The sequence below is a fragment of the Fusarium vanettenii genome, assembly GCF_000151355.1.
Source record: "Fusarium vanettenii 77-13-4 chromosome 9 genomic scaffold NECHAsca_6_chr9_2_0, whole genome shotgun sequence".
NCBI lineage: Eukaryota > Fungi > Ascomycota > Sordariomycetes > Hypocreales > Nectriaceae > Fusarium > Fusarium vanettenii.
In genome coordinates, this window is record NW_003315877.1 from 880,468 (window position 1) to 905,845 (window position 25,378).

General features: G+C 52.3%; 9 protein-coding genes across 9 annotated transcripts; 6 read left to right on the forward strand and 3 right to left on the reverse strand.

The window, feature by feature from the left end:
• Window positions 1-1,496: 1,496 nt before the first annotated feature.
• On the forward strand, window positions 1,497-2,974 carry NECHADRAFT_96216 (uncharacterized protein; the record flags this gene model as incomplete). The annotated part of the gene is made up of 2 exons (XM_003050009.1): window positions 1,497-1,594; window positions 1,639-2,974. 2 exons carry the CDS (start codon window positions 1,497-1,499, stop codon window positions 2,972-2,974), a joined length of 1,434 nt encoding a protein of 477 aa, XP_003050055.1.
• Window positions 2,975-3,312: 338 nt separating this feature from the next.
• NECHADRAFT_48479 (uncharacterized protein) lies at window positions 3,313-4,991 on the reverse strand (the record flags this gene model as incomplete). Its single annotated transcript, XM_003050399.1, has 2 exons — window positions 3,313-3,941; window positions 3,992-4,991. The coding sequence occupies 2 exons, from the start codon at window positions 4,989-4,991 to the stop codon at window positions 3,313-3,315; spliced, it is 1,629 nt and encodes a 542-aa protein (XP_003050445.1).
• A 430-nt stretch (window positions 4,992-5,421) lies between these two features.
• On the forward strand, window positions 5,422-6,327 carry NECHADRAFT_102824 (uncharacterized protein). Its single transcript, XM_003050010.1, has 6 exons — window positions 5,422-5,595; window positions 5,658-5,714; window positions 5,767-5,805; window positions 5,860-5,887; window positions 5,942-6,005; window positions 6,056-6,327. Exons 1-6 carry the CDS (start codon window positions 5,571-5,573, stop codon window positions 6,092-6,094), a joined length of 252 nt encoding a protein of 83 aa, XP_003050056.1. The 5' UTR covers window positions 5,422-5,570; the 3' UTR covers window positions 6,095-6,327.
• Window positions 6,328-6,396: 69 nt separating this feature from the next.
• Window positions 6,397-6,961, reverse strand: NECHADRAFT_84788 (uncharacterized protein; the record flags this gene model as incomplete). The annotated part of the gene is made up of 4 exons (XM_003050400.1): window positions 6,397-6,593; window positions 6,643-6,753; window positions 6,807-6,865; window positions 6,918-6,961. The coding sequence occupies 4 exons, from the start codon at window positions 6,959-6,961 to the stop codon at window positions 6,397-6,399; spliced, it is 411 nt and encodes a 136-aa protein (XP_003050446.1).
• A 955-nt stretch (window positions 6,962-7,916) lies between these two features.
• NECHADRAFT_105314 (uncharacterized protein) lies at window positions 7,917-9,092 on the forward strand (the record flags this gene model as incomplete). The annotated part of the gene is made up of 2 exons (XM_003050011.1): window positions 7,917-8,196; window positions 8,297-9,092. Exons 1-2 carry the CDS (start codon window positions 8,177-8,179, stop codon window positions 9,090-9,092), a joined length of 816 nt encoding a protein of 271 aa, XP_003050057.1. The 5' UTR covers window positions 7,917-8,176.
• A 682-nt stretch (window positions 9,093-9,774) lies between these two features.
• Window positions 9,775-13,036, forward strand: NECHADRAFT_71862 (uncharacterized protein; the record flags this gene model as incomplete). The annotated part of the gene is made up of 2 exons (XM_003050012.1): window positions 9,775-11,668; window positions 11,729-13,036. 2 exons carry the CDS (start codon window positions 9,775-9,777, stop codon window positions 12,508-12,510), a joined length of 2,676 nt encoding a protein of 891 aa, XP_003050058.1. The 3' UTR covers window positions 12,511-13,036.
• Window positions 13,037-14,443: 1,407 nt separating this feature from the next.
• NECHADRAFT_105316 (uncharacterized protein) lies at window positions 14,444-16,852 on the forward strand (the record flags this gene model as incomplete). Its single annotated transcript, XM_003050013.1, has 6 exons — window positions 14,444-14,890; window positions 14,980-15,128; window positions 15,175-15,196; window positions 15,253-15,318; window positions 15,371-15,858; window positions 15,912-16,852. Exons 1-6 carry the CDS (start codon window positions 14,664-14,666, stop codon window positions 16,850-16,852), a joined length of 1,893 nt encoding a protein of 630 aa, XP_003050059.1. The 5' UTR covers window positions 14,444-14,663.
• A 279-nt stretch (window positions 16,853-17,131) lies between these two features.
• NECHADRAFT_96220 (uncharacterized protein) lies at window positions 17,132-20,724 on the reverse strand (the record flags this gene model as incomplete). Its single annotated transcript, XM_003050401.1, has 4 exons — window positions 17,132-17,427; window positions 17,518-18,168; window positions 18,217-20,596; window positions 20,650-20,724. 4 exons carry the CDS (start codon window positions 20,722-20,724, stop codon window positions 17,132-17,134), a joined length of 3,402 nt encoding a protein of 1,133 aa, XP_003050447.1.
• A 426-nt stretch (window positions 20,725-21,150) lies between these two features.
• Window positions 21,151-22,293, forward strand: NECHADRAFT_71868 (uncharacterized protein; the record flags this gene model as incomplete). Its single annotated transcript, XM_003050014.1, has 3 exons — window positions 21,151-21,279; window positions 21,334-21,433; window positions 21,484-22,293. 3 exons carry the CDS (start codon window positions 21,151-21,153, stop codon window positions 22,212-22,214), a joined length of 960 nt encoding a protein of 319 aa, XP_003050060.1. The 3' UTR covers window positions 22,215-22,293.
• Between the last annotated feature and the right edge of the window lie 3,085 nt (window positions 22,294-25,378).

The window sequence follows — 25,378 nt, forward strand, 5'->3', positions numbered from 1 at the left end:
GTGAGCATCCCGATCTTTAAAGCGCTTCAACCCAAGCAACACCAACTCGGGCCGTACTCTTTAGCCAGAAATGAAATGCCGGTAGCGCTATTCAGCCATAGTTCCCGCAGTCTACACGCCTCCGGCCTCAATTCTGCCGAGACCCCGAAATCGGCCAAGCTGGGGATGACGGTCTGACACATCCCCAGCTCATACCACAAATGCCGAACGAGCTCAACTTCATGTTACTTGGTCTCACCTTAGATAACTCATCTCCACCCCCGATATGACATCCCGCGACTCTGGAATCGCCAAGAACGACCTCGACTAGACTGCCCCGCCAACTCGCTCCCCCAAAGTCCAGTTGAGACATCTGGGGCGGGAGCCCTATTCTCTAAAGCTCCGGGCCATGACAACCAACCAAGATATTGACAGCTGTGCCTAGCAACGGCTCCTTCAAAGCTCCTCTGAACCAAATAATCATGAATCAGGTACAGCCTCATGACGGCCGTGGCTTACACCGAAGCGCGTGTGGTGTTGGGAGGCGGTTACATAGAAGTCGAGACATTGATACCCCATCGTCTCCCTGAACATTGACGCCCAAAATTAGAGAATTTGGACCCAAATACGATCAGGAATGGATCCTTTCCCTTCCAATCAAGCAGGTAATGTTTTGAACATCTCCACGGAGGCCCATAACGGATGAAGCCGACAGAACTGGCCCCCCAGCTTCTATCAAGTTGAAACAAATTCTCCGATGACTCAACAAATACGTTTGCTCTTAAAAAATTCGATCTTTCGGCAAGGGATTCATATGTGTAATTTCCTATGACGGGGCTGACCTAGGTCTTGACGATGATCTTCAATTCTAGGTCACATCTGGAGCACTTGACGGTATGCTTCATGACTGACATCGTATTGGCAGCAAGGTAAATATCCAATTTTGAATGAAAGAAATTTAAGTGAGGACCGGCATGACGCAAAATAGATTGCTTAAGGTTTTGAAGGAGTTGCTCTGGTTCCTTAACTCTTGAGACGGGATGAAAGATGATACCGAACTCCTTATTGCTCGTCTTGCACAACTCAACAATTGCCAGTAAAAGTAGGAAATAGGATTAATGCATACTCAGAATACACCAAATGACAAAAAGAATTATCCTCTTATTGTATTACTGGCTACATCTTATACAACAGCACGATTGAAGTTCTCTATGGGTTGAATATAATCGTCAGCCTTGTGCATTCCCAGCCCGTAATTGGACACATCAGCGCCACGCTATCCCCGCAGTGGGGCAACCCTGGTGCAAGGCTGCGAAAATTTCCAAAATTTTCCAGATCTCTTTGCGATCTCTGCCAATCGTCTTGCTCGAGACATACTTTTTTTTCGTCCAACACTTGAGATACCCGAAGCTCAGTCAGTTTCACCACCTGCAGGACACTCTCGTTCTGCGTGCCTCCGGTCTTTTTTCTTTTAAACTCACATAGAACTTTTTGTGGCAAAGAGACAATCGCGCAAGATGGGAGACGTTGCGCAGGTGAAGGTCGTCTTCACCACCACTGAGCAGGATATTGCGCTCCCAGAGTCTAAGCAGCAACTGCTCGTGCCTGCAGGCAAGTCATTATCTTGAACTCTTCTAACTATGATCCCAATTCTAACAGAGGCTCAGACATCAAGCGATATGGCCTCTCCCGTATCCTCAACTCCGAGTCCATGCTCGACACCTCCTCGGCCATCCCCCTCGACTTCCTTGCCAACGGCACGTTCCTCCGCACCTCGATCCAGGAGTACCTCGCGAGCAATGGCCTCTCCTCCGAATCCACCTTGACTCTGCAGTACGTTCGAAGTCTGCTGCCCCCCGTCTACGAGGCCAGCTTTGAGCACGACGACTGGGTCGGCGGCGTGGACCTTCTGTCAATCACCTCGCGGGCGGGCATCTTGGCTGGCGGTGCAGACGTCCCCGAGCGAGTCGCGAGTGCATCCTACGATGGTCTGGTCAGAGTTTGGAACCCTTCTGGAGACGCAATTGCTGTGTCTCAAGCAGGCAGGGCTGGTGGCCACACCCAACGTGTCAACGCCGTGAAGTGGATTTCGCAGAAGCAGCTCGTCTCGGCTGGTTTGGATCGCAAGGTTATTGTCTGGGACTACAGCGAATCCGACGATGGCTTCTCGGGATCTCTCAAGTACAACATGGAGCTTTGGGGCCACGAGAAGGATATCAACAGCCTCGACGTCAACGGCGCCACCAAGCGCATCCTCACAGCCTCGTCCGACGGCAAGGTCGGTCTCTGGTCGTCCTCAAAACGGACAGCGCCCCAGGCTGATCCCGAGAGCCTTCCGTCTGCGCACAGCACCAAGCGCGCCAAGCTCGCGGGTGCTGCCAACACTGCTCAGCGTGGTCCTCTTGCCATGATCCCCGTCCACGATGAGCCCGTTACCGCGGCCATCTTCCACCCCAACGACTCGACTGTTGCTTACTCGGCCTCGAAAGATCACACCGTCCGAACCATCGACTTGACGACTCAGCGCGAAGTCAGCCGACTTACCACGATGCATCCACTCCTCTGCGCAACGGCCCTTCCCGGCTCGTCGCTGATCGCCGCTGGCTCATCGGCCCGACACATTACACTCCTCGATCCTCGTGAGTCCGCCACAACCACCTCGGCCATGACGCTACGCGGCCACGTCAACATGGTTGTCTCGCTCGCGCCATCACCCGAGAACGACTACTCGCTTGTCTCTGGCTCCTTCGACAGCACGTGCCGTGTATGGGATCTGCGAAGTGTGCGCATGGGTACTTCGGAGGAGGGCGGCGGCAGCGTCAGTGAGCCTGTCTACACCATCGGCAGGGAGTGGCTCAAGGGCAAGAAGCTTCCCCCAGCTGGCGACGGAGCCAAGGTGTTGAGCGTGGCTTGGGATAAGACTTGGGGTATCGTGAGCGGTGGTGAAGACAAGAAGGTCCAGATCAATCGGGGTAGAGATTTGTTGTCTTCATAGGATTTAAAAGAAAAAGGACGGAGTTGAGTAAATATATTCTATAATGATCATGCATCAAGGGTATTCATCATTTCAACATTCCAGTTTCATTGCCAATCATCATTTCTATCCAACATCAAACGATCCAAAACAACACACTTGATTAAGATGCTGAATACCCGTTCTGCAGAATAATGCTCCAATGACAACTAGGCGGAGAGATGTAAAAATCCTCTGTCTGATAGAACGATAATTGTTCGAGGTAGTTAAAGGAGCGGTTTCCAGGATATGAAGAGACGACAAGCCTTCCCTGTGACAAGTAGTGAAACTGGACGGCGAATTCACTACCAGTTTCCCTTTCATTGTGTTGCCTCCCGAGTCTCGTCAATCAAAGCCTGGTACTTGGGCCGTCTTCGCATTGCGTCTGGCGCCAGTAGGACCAACACCTCGTTCCTCAGCCTTGACTTTGAGAACGGCATGTGATCTACAACAATGGCGTCCATGATGTAGGACACAACAGTGCCGGTCTGCAATGGCGGGGTGCGGAGAAGCTTTGCTATAGACTCGGGCGAGAGGTCTTCGTTGTCATACCAGAGGAAATAGGTGCGCAGAGCCGAGGCCATTATCCTGTTGGCCTGCTCCCTAGCAGCGCGCCACTCCTGGGCTTTCTTCTCAGCAGCGATGATGCGCGAGTCCCTTGCCTGAGGTTGCTTGGCAGGAATCGGCGCAGGGGGCGGCGAAACTTCAACGGGCTCTTCCAACTCAGCTTCCACTTCGACATTGATCAAATCCACTTCCACTGCAGCGCTGGTCTCAGAATCCTGATCCGATATCACATCGCTCTCATCAACATCGTCAGCCGTCAAGAATTTGATCGGGAGGCCCTTTTCGGCAAATTCTGGTCGTGGGGGGCACGGGTCGAGCTTTTGGCGTTCTTGATCCAAAACGTAGAATAGATTCAGACCGGCATACGCGTCCGAGGCCGAATCTTGAGTGACTGTTAGAATAAAGGTTTCAACTTGATTAAGCCCAACTTACATGTGACTTGCTTTGCTGATAGGAGTGACATCCAGTTGCTCGACCGTACTGAGTCTCCCTTGTATAGCGGAAGACCAAAAAACTCCTCTGCCTGAATGGCGAGGGAGATCAGGGACTTGTTGATGCGGTCGTACTGGCCCAGCTTGGAATACTTGACAAGCTTGTACATGTGGGACAGCTCAAAGATGCCCTTGGTCTCGACACCAAGATGTGTCTTGAGCCTCGTGCAATCTCCCTTGATAGCAACTCCCACCTTGGTCACGCTCTCATCTTCCATGATCTTTTTGAAAGTAGGAGCGACATAGTCGTCGCTTCGGAAGAGAGCAACGTGGAAGAGACCGATGCGACTGGGGCTCGCAAGCTGGATGAGGGATACGTTGGCCCGTGGGCCGTGCGGTTTCCTTGCCCATGTCATCCATTCCAGGTCAAAACCAAGTACTTTCTCGTCTTCAAAGTACGTCTTGCAGACATGTTCCATGGTGTGTTTGCTGGTGCAATAATGGACCTTGACTTTCTGCAGCTCGCCGTCAGGCATGGGACGCTGATACATGGTATAAGACCAGAAGGACTCGTCGGTTCCTTTTTTGCTGTTCTGGGCCGTCTCATGTTTCTCGGGGTCAATGTTGAAGTCTAGACAAGTAATAGGAGGAGGAATCTTCGTTATGGCCTCTGCCTCTGCCTCAACCTCGGCTTCGGGTTTTGGGTCAATGGGATTGCCCTCCGCGTCAGAGATCACTTGAAACTCCTCAGCTGCAGGTGCAATAGATACCAGTAGGTCTTGCTGATCGAACCATTCGGCTGCATTCTTCTCAAATTCCTCATCATCGCTAAACTCCTCGGAGTCGAGCTGAAGCTTTCGAGTTGTGTCATCCTTTGGGCCTGGTGTATGTACGAAGCGAGAGATGTCCAGGGAGGGATAGCGGGGCTGCCGGTCTGTTTTGGGCGAAAATCGGATCCCAGTTGATGGATCCCATAATCGATTCCTAGGTGGTGAGGACATGACGAAGCGAGATCTTGTGTATCGTGTGAGGTTCAATTATTCATGTGTAGAGGAGAGAACTATCCTACTACGTACCTGGTGTAAAGCAATCGGCGCGTCCTTCTGTAGGGTCTGAGTACATTGCCAGCAATGCCTACCCGCCTGGAACAGGATATCATCGAGGCCTGTGATTTACGAATCGGAGCCAAAATCGGAGCGCCATTGTGGCAAATGCCCATGACCCTGATGCGCGCTATGTGGGATCTCGTAGGCAGCCGCGTCGTGGATGCCCTCGTTAAGTGCTCATTGTGAGCGCTGAATGGGTGATGGGCCGCGATAGCTGAGTGGTCTGCTGAGTCAGCATCGCGAGTTCACGTGGAGACGTGGTACGCCCGCCTGCGACCCTTGCACCGCCATGATCCATCCCACTTTGTGACGACTTTGATGCCCTGAAATCAGCCAAGAGAGCCAAACAAGACCCGGAATCATTGTTGTTAAAGTACCCGAGAAGCAACGAACCAATAGGCTTCTCCATTCTTTGGCAGTTGATAACTAAAAGCCCCCCAAACCACAAAAAGCTTAACCACACAACTCATCATCATGGCATCCCAACTGCTGCCCCTCGGTGAGTAGTCCAGCAAGCCCGCTACCGGCTCACTCACTGCAACATCTCTGACATTCATTTAGAGCTTATCGACAAGTGTGTTGGTTCAAGGATATGGGTCATCATGAAGGGTGATAAGGGTAAGACAACACATTCCCTATTCGATAGCCAGTACTAACCACACTCGAACAGAATTCAGCGGAACTCTTCTTGGCTTCGACGACTATGTGAGTAAGTAACATGCGCTCTTCACGGATAATTGGCATGTGCTAATAAGGACGACAGACATGGTTTTGGAGGATGTGACTGAGTTGTATGAACTATCTCTCTGACCTTTGCAGGCTTCGTGCAAATGCTAACCTATCAGTGACTACTCCGGTAACCACACAAAGCTGCCCAAGATTTTGCTCAACGGTAACAACATTTGCATGGTATGCCATCTCATTCATTCGTCTATCTTTTGCTAACCCTTACTCTTTAGTTGATCCCTGGAGGCGAGGGACCAGAGGGCGCGGCTTGAGGGCAATCAGAAAAGGAATGCTAGTCATAGAAAATGCACACATGTCGAGGCTCGACATATCCAAAAGCCCGCATGTGGGAGATTCTCTGAAATTGCGCCGAGATTACTGGGTATTGACGTTCTAGAGGGCATGTCACGAGAAAAGAGTTGTGCGATTCGCAAGGATAACCTCTTGATATTGACTTCATTAGAGACTCATGTCTCGGGTTAAAAAGCAGTAATCTTCAGCCCCCAACGCCAGACGTCCATGATCCCTATCCATTTTGGATGGTCTTGCATTATGACCGTGATGATTGCAAAACTCAGTGACCGTTCTGCATGTTGCCCTGCTCACCAGTGTTGGTGATGCGACGGAGCTCCCACTCGCGAGTGAACTCCTGGTGGAGCATCTCGAGCTGATTGATCAGCTTCTCGCAAACGGAGGTGAACACATCACGAGGAGTGATGGTGCCGTCAGTCTGGACACGAATGAAGAGCTCAGGGACGTTAGGGTGGGCAACTAGATCAGGGTCAGCAAGGTGTCGACTTGGCATAGGGATGTGACTTACTCTTGTAGCCAGCCATGTAGACGTTGGGGTGCATCTTGAGGTGCTCGGAGAGAAGGTTACCGAGAGTGTGGTCTTCCTTCTTCAGGACGAAGTCGGAGGTGTTGGACATGCCTAAGAGATGGGTTAGCAGCTGAAGAGTATTCGAGTGTCACCGGGATTCTTACCAGAGAACACCTTCTCCTCAATCTTCTTCTCCCCGTCATCGAGGATGAAGAGTTCGAAACTGCAAGTGTGTTAGCCAGTGTCCCACTCAAGTACCGCCGCTATAACGTAACGGGCTGTCCTGAAGGTTGAAGTGCTTGGGGTTGCCGCCAGCCATGATGAAGAATTATTGCGGCAAGGGGATTTGATGTCTGTGATGAATGTGGAATTGCGAGTGAGGGGAAATGGGAGTCTGCGAGAAGAAGCTCGCGTTGGAAGATGGTGTTTTGTAGGTGATGGTCATCACTGCGAGGCAACTGGCAGAACAATGTTGACGGGAGAACCATTCATGATTGGCCAAACAACGGCGCACTCGCGTCCTTGAGGACAATCAAGATGTTGGTAGAAGTCCGAGTCCATGGTTGAACGGCGTTTGTAAGGAAGTGCTCAACTTGGTAGGTTGAACGCGACTCGTCAAATGCGCTTCTGTTTGGCCATTTCAAGACCGACAAGATGTGACGAGAGTGGTTTTTGGAGTCGATAGGAGCACATGAGATCTCAATGGATATTCAAGTAGACTAAGTCATTCGCCTGATGATTCGTGATACAGCCAACTGAAGAGGACGGATGGCGAAGCATCCATCGGGGGATCCGCCAGGGGGTAGTCTGGGGCCCAAACTCGAAGCATCTGGGGAGGCCTTGGAGCTTGGAATGAAAGCAACCCGAGAAAGACGCGGCAAACGAATAAGAAAGACTTGAGCTTACCGATCGGGAGCGTTCATCTTGGTAGTTTGGGACCAGTGTTAGAGCGTGTGTTTGGCGGTAACGTGCTGATGAGTTCAAGTCGTTGGAGAAGATGCGTTTGAAAGGAAGAAGACGACAGTAAACGGTGGGATTAAATATCGATCCAAGACAGAAGCAAAGAATTTACCAAAATCTGGTGCTATTGTTGACGAGCAAAAGAAGTTGGTTGTCAACAATAGCAAGTTGAATGAATGAAAGGCGGCGATCTCTGAATGGCTCAACATGGAAGGTTCTCAGCGCGGCAAAAGGTTAATCATCGGCTGAATACAAAAAGAGTCCTTGCTGCCTGTGCTGAATCTAAAGATTCATTGACGAACTCTTTTGACAATGCATTGAATGAGCAACTCGGTTCTTTTTCTATTTCAAATGCAGCGATTTTTGCATCTTTAATTATCCCATTCTGGTAATCTTTCCAACAATGCGATATCTTGTCAATGCCGCGAATTCAGCCGTCCTTAGTACGGCATGCTAAACGCCTCTCGCCGTACCTTGCAAGCCTTCTCCCAGCCTGCCGAGATCTAGAATCCGCCCGAAATGAGTTGCGATGGATAAAGAGCCATGTTGACGAGACGTGGGTGCATCGGAAAGCATGGCACTTAGAGCAATTGTGTCTTAAGAGGGGCCGTGGTGTCCCTCTTCAATACATCCTTGGCTCACAACCTTTCGGCTCTCTGGACATCAAATGTGCACCTGGTGTCTTGATACCCAGGCCTGAAACCGAAGCATACACTTTTCACCTGGTAGATCTCATCAAATCGGGCGAGTTGCTTGGCAAAGAATGGAAGAAGGGCAGAAGGGGTCTTAATTTGATCGATTTCTGCTCGGGAACTGGTTGCATCCCGCTCGGCTTGTTCTCGTCTCTCTGGCGCTCAGTTGCACATTTGCGTGTAACAGGCGTGGATATCTCGCCGATAGCCTCGAAGCTTGCAAATGAGAACATTGCTCGCAATATTAGGCTTGGTAACCTACCTCAGCCGAATGAGAAGCAAAACCTCAAAATTGCAAGGGGGGACGTCTTTAGCGATAGTGATATGCAACAGCTTGCAGATACTCGCTGGGATGTTCTTGTCTCCAACCCGCCATACATCTCAAACGATGTCTGGAACCACGGCCGCGGACAGCTTGGATTATCGGTCCGCAAGTATGAGCCACGTCTTGCTTTGGTTCCTGACGGCAACCTCCCTTGCCCGGCGGAGTGCGATCCAGCCGATGTCTTCTACTCTCGGCTTTTGGATGTTGCGACCATCTTAAAGCCGAAGGTGATGCTTTTGGAAATTGGCGATGAGAATCAGGCCCGTCGCGTCCTGCAGCTTTACTTTGCCCATTCGACCGCCAAGAATTCCCGAGCCGAGATTTGGCGAGACTGGCCGGATTTAGAGAGCTCGGAGGAACTGAGCCCTTTTGTGGATATTATAACATCAGAGGGAGATATTCGGCGGGTTCCAGTAAAAGGAGATGGCCTCATTCGATCAATCCTAATCAAGAGTTTAGATGGAAAACAATAGACTATCCAAATTAGACTTGCAAGTACTCCCCAGCTCGACTCATGGGAAATCCCGCATTGCTCATGATTCCACACCATCCCCTTGCGAAGGCGTTTCCGGCGTGAGTCGTGAAGTCATGACAATGGATCCTGAGCAGATTGCCACATCAAAGTGAGCAGGTTACTCAGCAACAAATTTGCTCGAGATCCGGAGAACTCCATGCGAAACCATGGCACGAGACGAGTTGATAGTCCAGAGCAGTCGTAATTGAAGCAAAAAATTCAGGATATAAAGATCAACAGCTCATATATCCGGCAAATAGATTACCAAATCGCCCGATCTCATGAGCAATCTGTAATTCGCAGGCATCGACTCGCTGACGCTTATTGCCCCCCGGAGCCGGCACTTGGCGGATCCCCGACGACTTCCGAGAACACGTGACGACCTCCAATTTTCGGACTAGCAACTCGGATGGACTCATCGCCAGAAGATTCCACTTCAGTGGTGTCATCAACATATTCCAATCCATTGGCGTCAGAACCCCGAGTTCTCGGTATATACGATCCCACCCAAGTTCACCAGTTCAACGACAGCCCCCCTAGGCCTGAGCCGTGCTGCCTCATGAGATAGCACGGCGTTTTGCAACCACCTCTAATCCACAACTCCGGTTGTTCCGCACTTGCGACAGCTCGCATTGCCCGCCATGTCGAGATTTCTGCGACAATCGAGCCAGCTCGCGCGGGTGACGAGGCTCACATCCCAGCCTGCTCTACGGGCATGCGCGCGGCCCTCAATTATCACCAGGTCGATCCCCGCAAAGACATCTGCCGCTTTCGCGATCCGAGCGAGGGCCTACTCCTCGCAACCCCCACCATCCGGAAAAGATCCCCGATCGAACCCCGACAATGACACAGAGCATGGAAGCAAGCCATTAAATCAACAGAACGCCAAGGATGGGTCGGAAGGAGGCAAGGCTGAGGCACCCAAGCCGTCGCCTCTGCCAGAAGGCTGGATTCATCTAAGCAAGGACGAGATCTCCCACCTCGAACAATTCACCGGCAGACTCCCAGAGGCCCAGCGCCCTGTAGCAAAGGATATCCTCGAAAAGCTTCAGATCGTTGGTGCGCCGGCTGAGACCCGAGACCTCCTCGAGAAGCTGCGTGTCAACGGCAATCTCTCAATCTTGGACAAGGGAAGGCTTATGCGTTGCGTCTACATGGTTACGGAGCGAATAGTCGAGCTTGAGGACAAGGAGAATCAGGATGGACCCTTCTCGTCGTTCCGCATGGACAACGATTCTAAGACGAACGACGGCAAGGCTGGCGCTAAGGAGGATGGATCCGGTAACAAGCAAGATGCGGGTAAGGCCGGAGGAAAGCCACCCAAGAACGAGCGAAGCGGATGGCTTGAGGCTGTCCAGACTGGTATTGCCATTGGTGTCACTGTCTGGATTGCGGAGCTTCTTGCCAACCCCTTCTCAGAGAAGGAGATCACCTGGCAGGAGATGCGAAAGGCTTTCCTCGACAAGGGTCTGGTTCAGAAGCTTGTGGTCATTAACGGCTCCCAAGTCCGGGTCGAGCTTCACCCAACCGCCACCGGCGCTACTGGTGAGAATGGCCAGCCCGCGAGAAAGACATATGTTTTCTCCATCGGATCTGTCGAGTCCTTCGAGAGGAAATTGGAGGAGGCTCAAGACCAGCTCGGCATCCCACCCTCTGAGAGAATACCCGTCAGCTACGAGGCTGGCGGTGGCACTTTCGGCAACCTTCTCCTCGCTTTTGGCCCTACTCTACTGTTCATCGGTTTGATTCTCTGGACTCAGCGATCAATGGGTGGACGTGGTGGTGCTGCCGGTGGCATGTTCAACTTTGGCAAGAGCAAGGCCAAGAAATTTAACGCCGAGAACACTGTCAAGGTCAAGTTCTCCGACGTCGCCGGCCTCGAGGAAGCCAAGACGGAGATTATGGAGTTTGTGAGCTTCTTGAAGCAGCCCGAGAAGTTCGAGAAGCTCGGTGCCAAGATCCCCCGAGGAGCAATTCTGGCTGGTCCCCCTGGTACGGGTAAGACACTGCTCGCTAAGGCCACGGCTGGCGAGTCTGGAGTCCCCTTCTTCAGTGTGAGCGGTTCTGAGTTCGTCGAGATGTTTGTGGGTGTTGGTCCTTCTCGTGTGCGAGATCTGTTCGCAGAAGGCCGCAAGAACGCTCCTTGCATCATCTTCATTGATGAGATCGACGCCATTGGTCGGGCACGACAGGAGAGTGGCCGAGGATTTGGTGGCAACGATGAGCGGGAGGCGACTCTGAACCAGATCCTTACCGAGATGGACGGTTTCAACACCCGAGAGCAGGTTGTCGTCCTGGCTGGTACTAACCGAGCGGATATGCTCGACAAGGCCTTGATGCGACCTGGACGATTCGATCGACACATCTTCATTGACCGACCCACAATGAAGGGTCGTCAGGATATCTTCAAGGTTTACCTAAAGAAGATCGTGACCAAGGTGGACCAGGAGTACCTGGTCGGTCGTCTTGCAACGCTCACACCTGGCTTCTCTGGAGCTGATATTGCCAACGTCGTTAACGAGGCTGCTCTGATTGGTAAGTTTAGTTCCTTGGATATGCGCATACCCCTGAAAGCATTTTTCTAACATGTCATAGCTGCCAGAGGCAATGCCGACGATGTCAAGATGGACCACTTCGAGCGAGCCATTGAGCGAGTAATTGGCGGTCTGGAGCGCAAGTCGCTGGTCCTGAAGCCAGAGGAGAAGAAGACTGTGGCTTACCACGAGGCCGGCCACGCTATCTGCGGATGGTTCTTGGAGCACGCAGACCCTCTCCTCAAGGTGTCCATCATTCCCCGTGGCCAGGGCGCTCTGGGTTATGCCCAGTATCTGCCTCAGGATGCTTACCTGATGAACACCAACCAGCTGATGGACCGAATGGCAATGACGATGGGTGGCCGCGTGTCAGAGGAGCTCCACTTCCCTACCGTGACAACGGGTGCTAGCGACGATTTCAAGAAGGTGTCTCAGATGGCACGGAACATGGTGACCCAATGGGGCATGTCGGAGAAGGTGGGCCCTGTGCACTTCGAAAACGACCCGAACCGCATGCAGAAGCCATTTGCCGAGTCGACAGCTCAGCAGATCGACCAGGAGGTGTCGCGGATCGTGGACCAGGCCTACCAGAAGTGCCGCGGTCTCCTGACGGAAAAGAAGAAGGAAGTTGGCCTGATCGCGGAGGAGCTCCTCAAGAAGGAGGTGCTGGTGCGAGACGACATGGTGCGAATCCTCGGCCGGAGACCGTTTGGCGACAACGAAGACTTTGAGAAGTACTTTGGAGGCGGCAAGGAGCAGAGCATGCCTCCGCCATTCCCCGAGGAGACGGATACACCCAAGGAGCCTCCTGCGCCTTCTCCGGCGTTCAAGAAGGTCGAGTAAGCGGGCAGCCGGGGTGATAAGCGACGTCAAACAAGACCAACAGGGGCAGCCGATGTGCGAGAAGCCGCAGACATGTGGTGCGCCAAGGCGCATGGCTCGCGCCGCGGGTCTGGTCTGGCCTGGAGGGCTGTGAAGGAGGAGGGATGACGGGGAACTTGAGGCAGAGCGAGGATTGGCTGCGGCCACGACGACTCGGCCGAAGCTGAAGATGACTGGTCGGACAAGAGCGCCCAGGGCTCAGGCTTCAGGGGATCGGAGCCGGGGGCCGGGGGGTTCGGAGGCGGCTCTGGAGAGTAATCAGCTCGTGGACGGGGATGGGGATGGAGACGAAGATGGGGAATGGGCTCAGCGCGGCCACAGCAGGCGCAACAAAGAGGCACTCAACTCTACCTTGATCAGTCCCTTGGATCATGTCACAATGTATTTTTTTTGGGCAAACCCCATGTTGGGAGGTCCAGGAGGAAAAAAAGGAACAACATGAATCATGTACCATTGTATTTCTAGGTGATAGAACTGTACAATTATTATATGAAGTGGGAATGACTGTGATATGAATGTTTCTTGTGTATCCGTATCCAAAGTGTTTCGTGTTATAGTTGAGATGGATATTAGTGATGTTGACCAGGGTGGATATGAGGGACCAGACTATTGGATCCTTTTTCCGGACAATGCAAAAGCAGCTTCGGCAGCGGACTTTCAAGGTTGACCGACGTTGGATTGAGGAAATGTCAAATTCTAGAAGCGGCCCATCTGATTGGGCAGAAAAGTTCCCCCCATCCCCCAAAAACCAAGGAGGCTCTGTCGTGTAATGGACGTCAAAAGTCTCGCGTGTTACGGGGACTAGAAGTAATAAGCGAAAAGAGGGCGAAGCTCCTCTTTTTCCATTGAAAACAAGCTGTCATAAAAAAGGTTCCGTGCATGGGCGGTGACAAGGAGAGAGAGCGCATGGATTTTAGTTGTACGTATTTAGTGTAGAGTCCTGTTAGAGTTGTGGTTACGAGGGCCTAGAGAGACCCAAGTTTGGCGGATGTGACGTAAAGAGGTGGTGTTTTGTGGGGGTCCATGATTTGGCTGTGGATGGATGGGATGGATGGATGGCAGGTTATCGATTTTCCTTTCTTTTTGCTGTTACTGCATCGTGCAGAGTGGATAAAGGGATCTTGGCAGTCTGTGATGGATTTATGTACGTGTACAGTACCCGTACAGTCAACTCAACCGGAGTAATTGGTCAGTCGTCGTGATCCAAGACTGACCGTTGAGAGAATGTCTCGGAATATTCCTTTACTTCCATCCCTATCAAGACTTGGGTCAAAAATTGCTGCATGTATTGCTCAAAAGGGAATACCCTCGTCGGCGAACTTGGATGGGGGGGGAGAGGGGAAAGGACGCCTTTTGTCCGGAAATAACCATGCACATCATCTCGCCAAATGCCTGTCCTGTGCTGCACCCGCTGCTGGTCGCTTGGGATTGGCTGCTAAAGTATCGCTATGGCATCACAGGCCTATCGCTGCCCGTTTTCCATTGCTTTCTTGAGAGAATGGAAGCGACTTTGCCGCCTTGCCTTGCCGGGTGCGAGATGGATGTCGCCGGGTGTGGTTTTTGTAGTAGTATGTTTTTTTTTTTTTTTTTTTTACCTTTCGTCGTTCCTTCTGTCCTCTCCTCGGTTGTCTCCTCTCTTTTCTCCCCTCCTCACCCTCACCGTCACCTCACATCCATCCTCCGCGTCTCGTCTCGTCCTATCGAATCGAATGTTTCCCCCTTCTAAAGTATCCCTAGGCAGGAAGACCAGGGTCTTGTTGGATCGTCACAAGGACAAAGGGGACTTTCCTAGTGTGGAGCTCGATACTGGGCATCATCCACTCCCGAAGAGACCCTTGCAGCAGCGGTGACATTCTTGCTTTCCCGACTTTTTTGTCCTTGTTCCTGTGTATTATATATACATCATCTTTTTGCATTTCTCGTCACTCGCTTCTCCGCCAATTTTTTTTTTTAACATCCTTGAAATCAGCGTTAGCCATTCGTTATACATCAGGACTATTTCGAATGTCACCACATGTGCGCCACTCCCAGACCGACAACAACAACTACATACACTACGCTTCCCCAATCTATGCCGAAATCCTTGAACCTTGAAACATCATAAACGAAACATCATGGCTTCTTCTTCGGCAGGTCACGAGATGAAATCTTTTCCTTCTGATGATCATGCTCCTCCTGGACCCATGTCCTCACCAGCTGGACAAGAAGCCTGGTGGAAGATTCATCTCTTCCGCGGCATGACAAACGACATCCGCCGACGGCTGCCCTTCTACGTGAGCGACTGGGTCGATGCCTGGGACTATCGAGTCGTCCCGGCCACCGTGTACATGTATTTTGCAAAGTGAGTATCAAAGTTTTCAATATCTCTTCTTGTCAAGATCAACCGGTCCATGACGTTGGGATGAACATGCGACTGACTCGCTCACGTAGCATCTTGCCTGCCCTCGCCTTCTCGCTCGACATGTTCCAAAAGACGGGATCCAACTATGGCGTCAATGAGGTTTTGCTAGCTTCTGTACTAGGAGCTGTGGTGTTTTCGTTGTTTGCCGCGCAACCCCTGGTCATCGTTGGTGTCACGGGCAAGTCATCATCCCGTCTAGAGTTATTGATACTAACTATCCCCAGGCCCAATTACCGTCTTTAATTAGTGAGAATCTCGTGGTATTCGCATTTCCAGACTAATCTGACTAACTTTGCTACTAGCACCGTCTACGATATCATGAAGCCCACTGGTGTCAATTACATTGGCTTCATGTGCTGGATCGGCATGTAAGTCCAGCCTCCTCGGCACAACTCGGCACTCTGTGTACTGACCTTTTAGATGGTCACTAATTCTACACTGGATTCTTGCCATCACCAATTCGTGTAATTGGCTCCGTTGGGTCACTCGCTTCCCCTGCGACATCTTTGGCTTTTACGTCGCCTTCATCTACCTCCAGAAGGGTATTCAGGTCCTCGAGCGTCTGGGAAATGGCCCCGAGTTTTATCTCTCCATCGTTTCCGCCCTCTTGGTCTTCATGGTCGCCTATGCCTGCGGTGAGCTCGGCTCCAGCAGCCTCTTTCGACATCCACTGCGTGTCTTTCTCAAAGACTATGGCACGCCCCTGACCCTCATCTTCTTCACCGGCTTCGTCCACATAGGCCGCATGTCTGAGATCAAGCTTGATGTTCTCCCGACTGGCATCGCTTTTGTGCCAACTTCTGGTCGGAGTTGGCTTGTCAACTTCTGGGATATGAGCGCAGGCGACATTTTCCTGGCTCTTCCTTTTGCTATTCTCTTGACTGTTCTCTTCTGGTTTGACCACAATGGTATGTCGTGGGGAACTCAGGATTCTATCTACGTTTTCTTGCTAACAATCCAGTCTCTTCGCTCATTGCTCAGGGCAGCGAGTTTCCTCTCCGAAAACCCGCCGGTTTCCACTGGGACCTTTTTCTCCTCGGCCTCACGACTGGCATCGCTGGCATCCTGGGTCTGCCCTTCCCCAATGGCCTCATCCCTCAAGCCCCTTTCCATACCGAATCCCTCTGCGTCACAAAGGCTGTGAAGGACGAAGATGAAGAAGGCAACCCACGAGATGGCAGTTACTCATTCGAAGCAACCCATGTCGTCGAGCAGCGTTTTTCCAACTTTGCCCAAGGCCTTCTCACCCTCGGTACCATGACTGGCCCCCTGCTCGTTGTCCTTCACCTCATTCCACATGGCGTTCTTGCTGGCCTCTTCTTCGTTATGGGTGTCCAGGCCCTCGAAGGCAACGGAATCACCGCTAAGCTCGTCTTCCTTGCCCGCGACCGGGCCCTCACACCCTCGGCAAGCCCGCTTCTCAGGGTGCGCCGCCGAGCCGCCATCTGGGGTTTCGTCCTCGTTGAGCTTGTTGGATTCGGCGCCACCTTTGCTATTACTCAGACCGTTGCTGCTGTGGGATTCCCTGTCTTTATTCTCGCTCTCATCCCCATTCGTGCTTGGCTTCTCCCGTATGTCTTCTCTCCTGAAGAACTCTCACTTCTTGATGAACCAACTGCCTCGGAATTCACTATGGAAGGTATTGGCGGAGCCTGGGGAGGCGGCGGCGGCGGCAAAGAGGAAGACCCCAGTAACGAGACTTCGGCCATGTCCAGTCGTAAGGTGTCACAAACTGGCCCTTTGCGTCGCTTAGAGCATCACGACAGTGTCTTTGCTCACCCTGGAGCCCCACGGAAGAGCCAAGAGGACCTCGCTGAGTTGGGACAAATACAGTCAGCACAGAGTACGGCCACGAGAAGAAGAAGCATTGATAGGCGGCCACCAAGACATTCAGATGTATAGAAAGATATATGATAGATGATTTGTATAGATGGTGGAGTATTGCACGGGAGATATAGGAGGATATACCACGGACAGTTAGAATCAGGGGGTTGGATAAGATGGATGAAAGGAGATTTAAAAGCATGACGATGATAATGATGATGACGTTTTCAAGATTATAACATCTCTTACATTTGGTATCGTTCATTAATTCTAGCCTTGTACAGCCTTCGACCGTGGATCATCTCGTACACACATGTGCTTACCATGAGTGACCTAAACGCCGTTGTTCCCTCCCCCCTACTCATCATCATCGCTATCCATGAGAAAGCCTCCTCGAGCTCTCGGTCTTCGTGCAACTACTGGCGCCACATCTTCGTCCTCATCAGCCTTGTCGGCCTCCTTGTCGACCTCCTTGCCAGCTTCCTTGCCAGCCCCCTTGTCAGCTGCATTGTCCATCCCACCCATCTCTTCATCCTCATCCTCATCTTCGTCCTCGTCCTCGTCCTCGCTCTCACTCTCAGTGCTGACACGCCTCCTCTTGCGGGCTTCTCCATCGCTGTCATCTTGTGAAGTCTCCTCCTCGTTGTCCTCCTCTATGGTACCATCCATGGCCTTGCGGATGAAGTCATCCTTGTCTGAATCCTCGTCGTCAGAGCTCGCAACAGTTGCCTTGGTTGTCCGACCACGCTTGCGAAGCGCAGGACCACGACCTGACTTGCCCACCACGGCGTCCTCGCCCAGAGCAGTCGCCCTAGCATGCGCAGCCTGCGCCGCGATTTCGCGCTCTCGGGCGAAGAAGGCCTCGTCCTCTTCCAGTGTGAATTCGTCGTCGCTGTCTCTTACGAATTCGGTCGACTTGATGTTCATGAGCTTTTCGTGCGCGCTCTTTTTCTTCTTTCGCTTCGCCTCTTCCTTCTCGGCGTCGGTAAGCGGCCGCCGCTTCTTGCGTGTCTTCTTGGGCTTGTCTTTGCCATTCTCATCAATGACCTTTCGCACTGTAGGTCCGCCCGCGGGGAATAGTGGCACCCCATCCAAATCACCGTCGTCATCATCATCGAAAGCTGCCTTCTTTGGCGGAGGAGGCTTGCGCTTGAGCTGATGTTCTGCAAGGACGCCCTCCTCGAAAGTTGGAGGGCTGAACTCGGCTTGGTTAATGAAGTGGATGGCATCCTTGAGGCCATCGGCTGACAAGTCTCCAGGTATGATCCACGCAGACTCGGGTGTCTCCTCTGAAGCTGGGCTGAGAAGTCGGAGACCGCTGAGGTTCATCAACAGACGGAAGTAGGAGTTCTTGAACATGGTTGTTCGGCGGGCATTGTCATCCGGACGAACATCTGGAATCTGTTAGTAACTGCAAGTCGCTGGGACAAGAGAAAACTTACAAAACATTGGAGCCGTCTTTGGCTCTGGCACTGTCGGTTGTTCTTCCTCGTCATCTTGTATTGGTTCGACTGGAGGCATCGCCTCCTGAGCGTCGGCCCACGCTCGTCGCTCAGTCTCGGCTTCACCAAGAATCTTCTTGAGCCAAGCAATATGTTCTCCCTGATTCTTGTCCAACATCGCTCCCACCACGATGGCGATTTGTCGATCCAGTTCCTCCGTGTCGTCCTTGAAGACAAGCTCTGCTCCAGGTTTCGTCTTGCTGGCTGTGGTCACTGTCTGTCGCTCGTAGCCATATTCGAGGAAGAATGCGGTTCCTGATAGCTTGCTGAAGAGCATTTCTACAATGAGCTCCGGTCGTTGTTCGATCTTCTTGAAGCACTTGCGCAAGATCTGCTTGACCAGCTCTTCCCATTCCTTGAACATACTAGACGACTTGTCCAACGCAGCAGGCCCTTTGATCATATTGTAAAAGAGATTGATGATGTCTACACGGAAGAGCATGACACTCGCTTCTTGCTTGAAAGCTACGCGGTAAAAGTACCGATGTATCCGCTTCAGCTGTTCATCGTTCATGTCACGATAGAACTTGGCAAAGGCCACAAAGGTATCGACCACACCCTGAGGAGTAAAGCGTGACGCAAATCGATGAAAGTCGAACTTGCGTTCCTTTGTCGTGCGCTCTGCAGTCTGGGCGTCATTATCTGAATCGTCGTTTTCTTCGTTGTCATTGTCGACCCCTGCTGCATCCTGCGCTGCCTTCTTCTTCTGACGAGTGCGCTTTCGAGAGCGGACTTGCATGTCAATGTTTTGCTTCGAGTATCCTTCTAGAATACGCAAAAAGTGATGGACAAGTTCTGTGGCGGCGTCAAGATAGTTGAAGCCCTGATCTTTGTAGCTTCGGATAATGTTTGCGATGGCGTCGTGAGTAGCCTCTTCATAGAAGAGACGGCTAAGGACGTTCTCGGCGATCTCCTCGTTGTCTTCATTTCCAGAATCCGACATCTCTTGAACTGTCAGGAGAATCTGGGTGAAGCAGCGCATGACTGCAGTGAGCTCATGCCAGTCCTTCATGTCAAGAGACTCATGAAGAGCCTTGTTGAGGGTGATGAACATCTCTTGGTTGAGAACGCCAGCAACAAGGTTGAAGCTGCTGACATCCTCATCGGTCTTCTTGCCAGCCTGCTTCCTCGCCTTGCGTCTCATGCGCTCCGCTTCGAGGAACCATGCAACCAGGTAGAAGAACTGACGACGGTGATACTGCATGAGATACGGAGCCTCTCGATCAATCGACTTGCGGATATGCTGAAATAGGGGGTTGAAGCCAGAGTCGAGAAATTCCTCCACAAACGATCTCAGTTGGTCGTAAGCTCGCGAGTTGAGCTTGGCTGGGAGTCCAAGGTCCTTCTCATCCTTGTCTGCTTTCCGTGCTCGGCGAGGTGGTCGGAATGTCTTGGTGTTGTCCAACTTCTGATTTCGCATCGAGGCATCAGCGAGTGCATCTTGTCCCGAGAGTGACGACATCTTGCCATCCTCTCTCTTGACCCATATCATGGTGCCGAACCGGTTATGTCGTGTCGGTCCTTTTCGATTGTACGCTTTCAGCATCGAAGACTCCTTATTCATCATGGCAGCGAGTTCCCCAGCCTTAGCCTTGCTCAGCTGCTGCTCGTTCATGAATAGTTTCTCGATGTCGACTTGCTTGACCAAGTGGTATATGACCTCCATAACAGACGTATCCTCAGTCCTAAAGTCATCTCCCATGTTGGAAGCGAGGGTAAGAAGCACCATAAAGATGTCTTGGTAGGAAAAGGCGTCGATGGTAGCTGATCTCGATATCTGGGACTCGTCGCCATCGTATTTGACGTCAGGGGGAGGCTCGATCATGGCAATATTGCGGAGGAAGAAGAGAACTAGCTTGATGATTCCTTGGTCGCGCTGAGTTCGATCGCCGATTGGTATCGCCATCGAGGGAAGGGCCACTCGAACTGCTGTGTGAAGGACTCTTGCTCCATCAAAGTTGATGACAGCCCTCTTGTATGCCACCTGCGCCAGCTCCAGAACAGGCATGTGACGGTGATGATTCACAGTCATGCGCTCCCTGTCGCGCTCCATCGGCCAGGTGAGGGGAACCATGAGCTCAAAGCAAGCCAGCGCCATTCTTGACTTGAACTTGCTGTCCATGGCGTTCTCGGGCCATGTCGCTAGGATGGGGAGCAAGTCACCCTCGATCAGGTTCGCTTCGTAGATGCATCGCGCAACATCCATGCGGTTCGTCTTTTCGTCGTAGAATCGTATCCAGCGCTTGAGATCCCGGAGGACCTCGAGGGCGTCGTCACCCAGCTGATACCGGCCATCGTCGTCGGCGCTGATACCTCCCAGCTGGGGTTGTTGGTTAGCATCTTTGAGGGCCGTCGAGTTTCAGGGGAACTTACAGCAGATACGAGACTGTTGACGTGGGCTCGCACTTCGGGATGCACAATGTCAATGGTGCCGTCCGCCAACTCCATGATTGCAACGTATCAACAGAATGTCAACTGTTGTAGATAGACACATCACATGTCGTGGGGCTGCTGGCTGGGCAACATTTCAAAAGTCCAGTCCCACCATAGGCAGGTCGACGCGTCTAGACGCGTCTTCTCGGCTCCGGCGTGCTTAATTGATGCGCGCGCTGATAAGATAAGATAAGATTGTCTGTATCTGAAAACGGCAAGAGCGGCGGCACGTCGTCGGCACCTGACAAAAGAGCCGTCGGCTCCGGTACACACGGTACAGAGTGGGCAAAAAGTCCGGGGCATGCCGAGGTTACCCGCTTTATGATGGCATGGGCCGCCGTATCGTTCGTCCCCCACGGGGAGAGCTTATAACACGCCGAGACAGAAACACACAATCCAATCTTTGCTGCAAATATACCACATTCTTCATTGTCGCTTCCAATGGCTTCCTCGGTCCTTCGTATGCGCTCGCTGGGAGCTGCGCGCCAGGTGCGCTGCTTTAGCTCTTCTCCCCGACAGTACGCTGCTGCTGAGGTCAAGAGCCTTGGTGTTATCGGCGCGGGCCAGATGGTGAGTCGCGAGAATGGCATGTGAAGAGCGTCACGTCAATTAACCACCACGTAGGGATTGGGAATTGCTCTCGTTGCTGCTCAGAGAGCTCAGGTTCCTGTGACCCTGATTGATACCTCCGACAAGGCTTTGGAGAAGGGCATTGCTTTCGCTGGTACGAGCTCCAATGCCTGTTATTCGGCTTCCCTTCTGATATTGCCGTAGAGAAGCTTCTAGCCAAGGATGTCTCCAAGTCGAGAATTACACAGGAGCAGGCCGACAAGGCGCGGTCCCTTCTAAGCACCAGCACCAAGATGGAGGACCTCTCCTCTACCGATATGGTTATTGAGGCCGTCCCCGAGATCCCCAAGCTCAAGTTCGACATCTTCGGCAAGCTCGCTCAGATCTGCCCCAAGCATGCCATCCTCGCCACAAATACCTCGTCCATCTCTATTACTCGTATCGCTGCCTCTACGACGACTGATCCCACCGACACCTCGGCCTCGTCCCGCGTCGTCTCCACCCACTTCATGAACCCCGTCCCCGTGCAAAAGGGTGTCGAGATCATCAGCGGTCTCCAGACAAGCAAGGACACCCTCGACACTGCCGTCGAGTTCTGCAAGAAGATGGGCAAGGTCACATCCGTGTCGGCCGATTCGCCTGGCTTCCTCGCCAACCGAATCCTCATGCCTTATATCAACGAGGCCATCATCTGCCTCGAGACCGGTGTCGGAGACCGCGACTCCATTGACGCCATCATGAAGAATGGCACCAACGTGCCCATGGGTCCTCTACAGCTTGCCGACTTTATCGGTCTCGACACATGCCTCTCCATCATGAAGGTTTTGTACGAGGAGACGGCCGATTCCAAGTATAGGCCGAGTGTGCTGCTGAAGAACATGGTCAACGCTGGATGGTATGGCAAGAAGAGCGGCAAGGGTTTCTACGACTATTGACACATTAGTTAAAATCCAAAGTCACCAAAATTGTTTCATAGTTGACGTTCAATGAGTATAGGTATAGAGGGAAAATACTATTACGAACAATGAAAGCGTTAGCATCCGATAGCCTTGCTCAACTCACCTCTACTCGTGTTAGCCCAGCTCGCCCCCGCTGGCAGTATCGCCCACAGCCCTCGGAGATGCTTGGGAAACCATAAAACCATGTAGCTGTCCCATCGTCAGCCCTCAAGCTTCAGCGCTCCAGCCGCGGCTTCGTGGGCAAGCGCCTCAAACGTCCCGTTATCCCCTTTCCAGGGTTGAAAACAAAACATCAAAGACTCGACCAACATGACTTTCGGAATCTCGGAAACAAGCACGTGGCTCAGAAAGAATGCTGTCCAATTCCGCTTTGTATGTGATACATGCAACGTGTGATTGTCCCGTACAACGGAGGCCGGCCGAAGTCCCCCTCGTGAGGGCCTAACCACGCAATTGAGCCCACACGGGCCACGGGAGCTTTTCTAAATAGCAGCCCCCAGCTGAGAGGGGAACGGGACGGAACAGTTACGCGAGCAGCTAGACGGAAAGTCAACTGTCGACTCTATGTTGAGGCTCAGCCCGGCAGTTGCGGTTCGGTATGATCGTCATTAGCCTCGTCTCAACGCTGAGCTCAAATAGGCTTGCCATATCCGGAAACCCCTTCGCGCAAAGGGTCGATGGATGGATCTGCTTGCGTTTCTGCAGAGTTGTTCCCGGGTAGCAAGGGTATGCAATCGATATTCGAAGCAGCCGGCGCCTGTGTTGATCAGTTCTCCTGGCTGCGAACTTTTGCAACTCCTGACCATCCATCCATCATGTGCTCATACAGGAGATATCACTTCCCTAATCTCCCTTTTCCACTATCCGTTCGGACTTTTTAAAAACACTAGCCCACGAGGTTACATCCTGACCCGTTCGTTCAAGCCCAAGTTGCTCCAAACAGGTTTTACCTTGAGGCTTTTGCCTACTTACCATGCAGGAAACATATTAAGCCATACAACAACGGGGGGCTGGCTCGGACCAGCCCGCCAAAAATAGGAAACTTGGCTCCAAGTACTATGAGTTACTCGAAGCTAAGGTACTCTCAGGGCTTGCGTTCATGCTACTTGGCGAAGTGATTACCTACATAGTGTATAGTGCAGCGGTATCTTCACACTAGTACGGCCGATAGGCCAGATACTCTGCTCAGCGGCGACAACAGCGACAACAGCGGGTAAAGGGCGCAAAAGCACAGGTATCTGGCACATCAGAGAGTCACCCGGCTACCCCACGAGCCATGACTCCTCCAAGTCCCTCGTCCCTCTGCTCTCCAGAGATGACCAGCAAAGCGCCGAGAAACCTGCACATCCGGCAGGGGATCGAGGCCTACAATGACTTAGACCGAGCCACTCACCAACCAAAGGATTCTTGCCGAAGCAAGGACATGCCCTAATACGAGCGTCTTCATCCTTCCTTCATCCGATCACGCGAAGCGAGTTGACGTGCATCATCGGCGCCTCTGACACGGCCGCCTCAGCGTCAAATCGTTCGATATTTGCTTCTTTGAATCGGCGAAGAGCGCGAGGCCCAAGATCCATCCACAGAAAAACTTGTCCCGTCTGCTTCGGCTAGGGCTCGTGCCGCAGATGGCGGACGCATGAGGGCTTTACCCGGGATGGAGCGTCTTGCTACCGAAATCTCAAGTCAGCATTAGGAAATGGAGAAAGCGGGCTCTGACCCTAAACCGTCTGTTTGCCAATATATTTCATCTGAACATGCCTGAAGCATGTAGATTGAGTTGTCCAGGAAATTGCCGAGCGGCGGCCATGGTCTCTGTAGGTCGGCAATGGATGTCTCATCAGCTCCTTGCCAGGTTGTTGGAGGCCACATGCCCGCCTTGGAGAGGCAGTGTGAGGTGTAAAAATCGTTACTCTCATGATGGTGGGCCCAGCATCATTGTGTAGGCTGATTCTGGCTGCAAGGAGCCAAAACTTTTCGACAAGATGCAGCGAATGACGAGTACAGGTGGGACTCGTCAAGATTGATGAACCCCCAAGGCTGAGCTAGAAAGTGACGGTCAGATTCGCCGCCGCCCTTCCCCGACAAGCACGTCGATGGGCCAGCAGGAAGCTGTGGCCGCCATGGCGCCCATGACCTCCATGATGTCTTGTACGGGCTGTAGTCAAAGCTGAGTTTGATGAAGAAAACACGAACCACGCTCTTCGCCATGGTGAATATGCCGTGGCTGGTAAGGAGGCTAATGCTCGTTGCAACTCTTCAACCCTTATTGCCAAATGACCACTCTGGGGTTCTTCTCGGCAAGCAGGGATGCGTCGATCCAGAATGTTCCTCAGTCCGTCCACGAGAAGCTCCATCTCGGGACTCATTCTTGTATGGATGAAACATGCTACCGGGGAATTGCTCCAAGGCGAGAGGGTCAGACATGGGATAACCTGGCCATTGTGCAGGCGGATGTCTTCCGGGCAAGACCTTGCATGGTGGGTTAGAGATGATCGATCGGACAGTAGATGCGACTGGTTGATCAAAGGTCTGGCAGTCGGGGACACCGCTTGTTCTCTGGCTGCAGGTCTCGAGCGTGACGAGATCCGGCATCAGTAGCAAGGTCATTGCTGCGATGCTGTGTAGAGATACAGTCCATATCATTGACGGGAACCAGGACTAGTGCCCGGGCAAGAGATGGGGCCGTCAGTGGGTCTAAATAACATTGCCACTCTCAGCAACATGTTCCCAGATCTAGAGCACGAGGTATGTAGATATGAGGAGACGTAATCAATGTTGACTGCTTGTTGAGCGGGCAGTGTCCATGTAAGACCCAAGCGGCACACTTCCGCGGCCCCAGACCTGGTTCAGCCACCGAGATTGACACTTTGAATAGTACTATCTGCTCGCGTGCTGGTACGAGTTGTAATAAACGTTGCTGTAGTATCCGTAGATGACTGCACAATCCCCGTAGGGCATGGATGGGTCAACTGCAAGTTGCATCATTCGGGCTCAAGTACCGTGGCCGGTTGAGGAAAGATAATTTGGGGTAACAATCGTCAACCGAGGTGGCAACTACCTGCCAACTGCCGTTGTTTGAGGACGCGGCCTGGCTGTGTGGGACGTCATGTCATCATGTTGGCTGAGCCAAGGATCCTTCT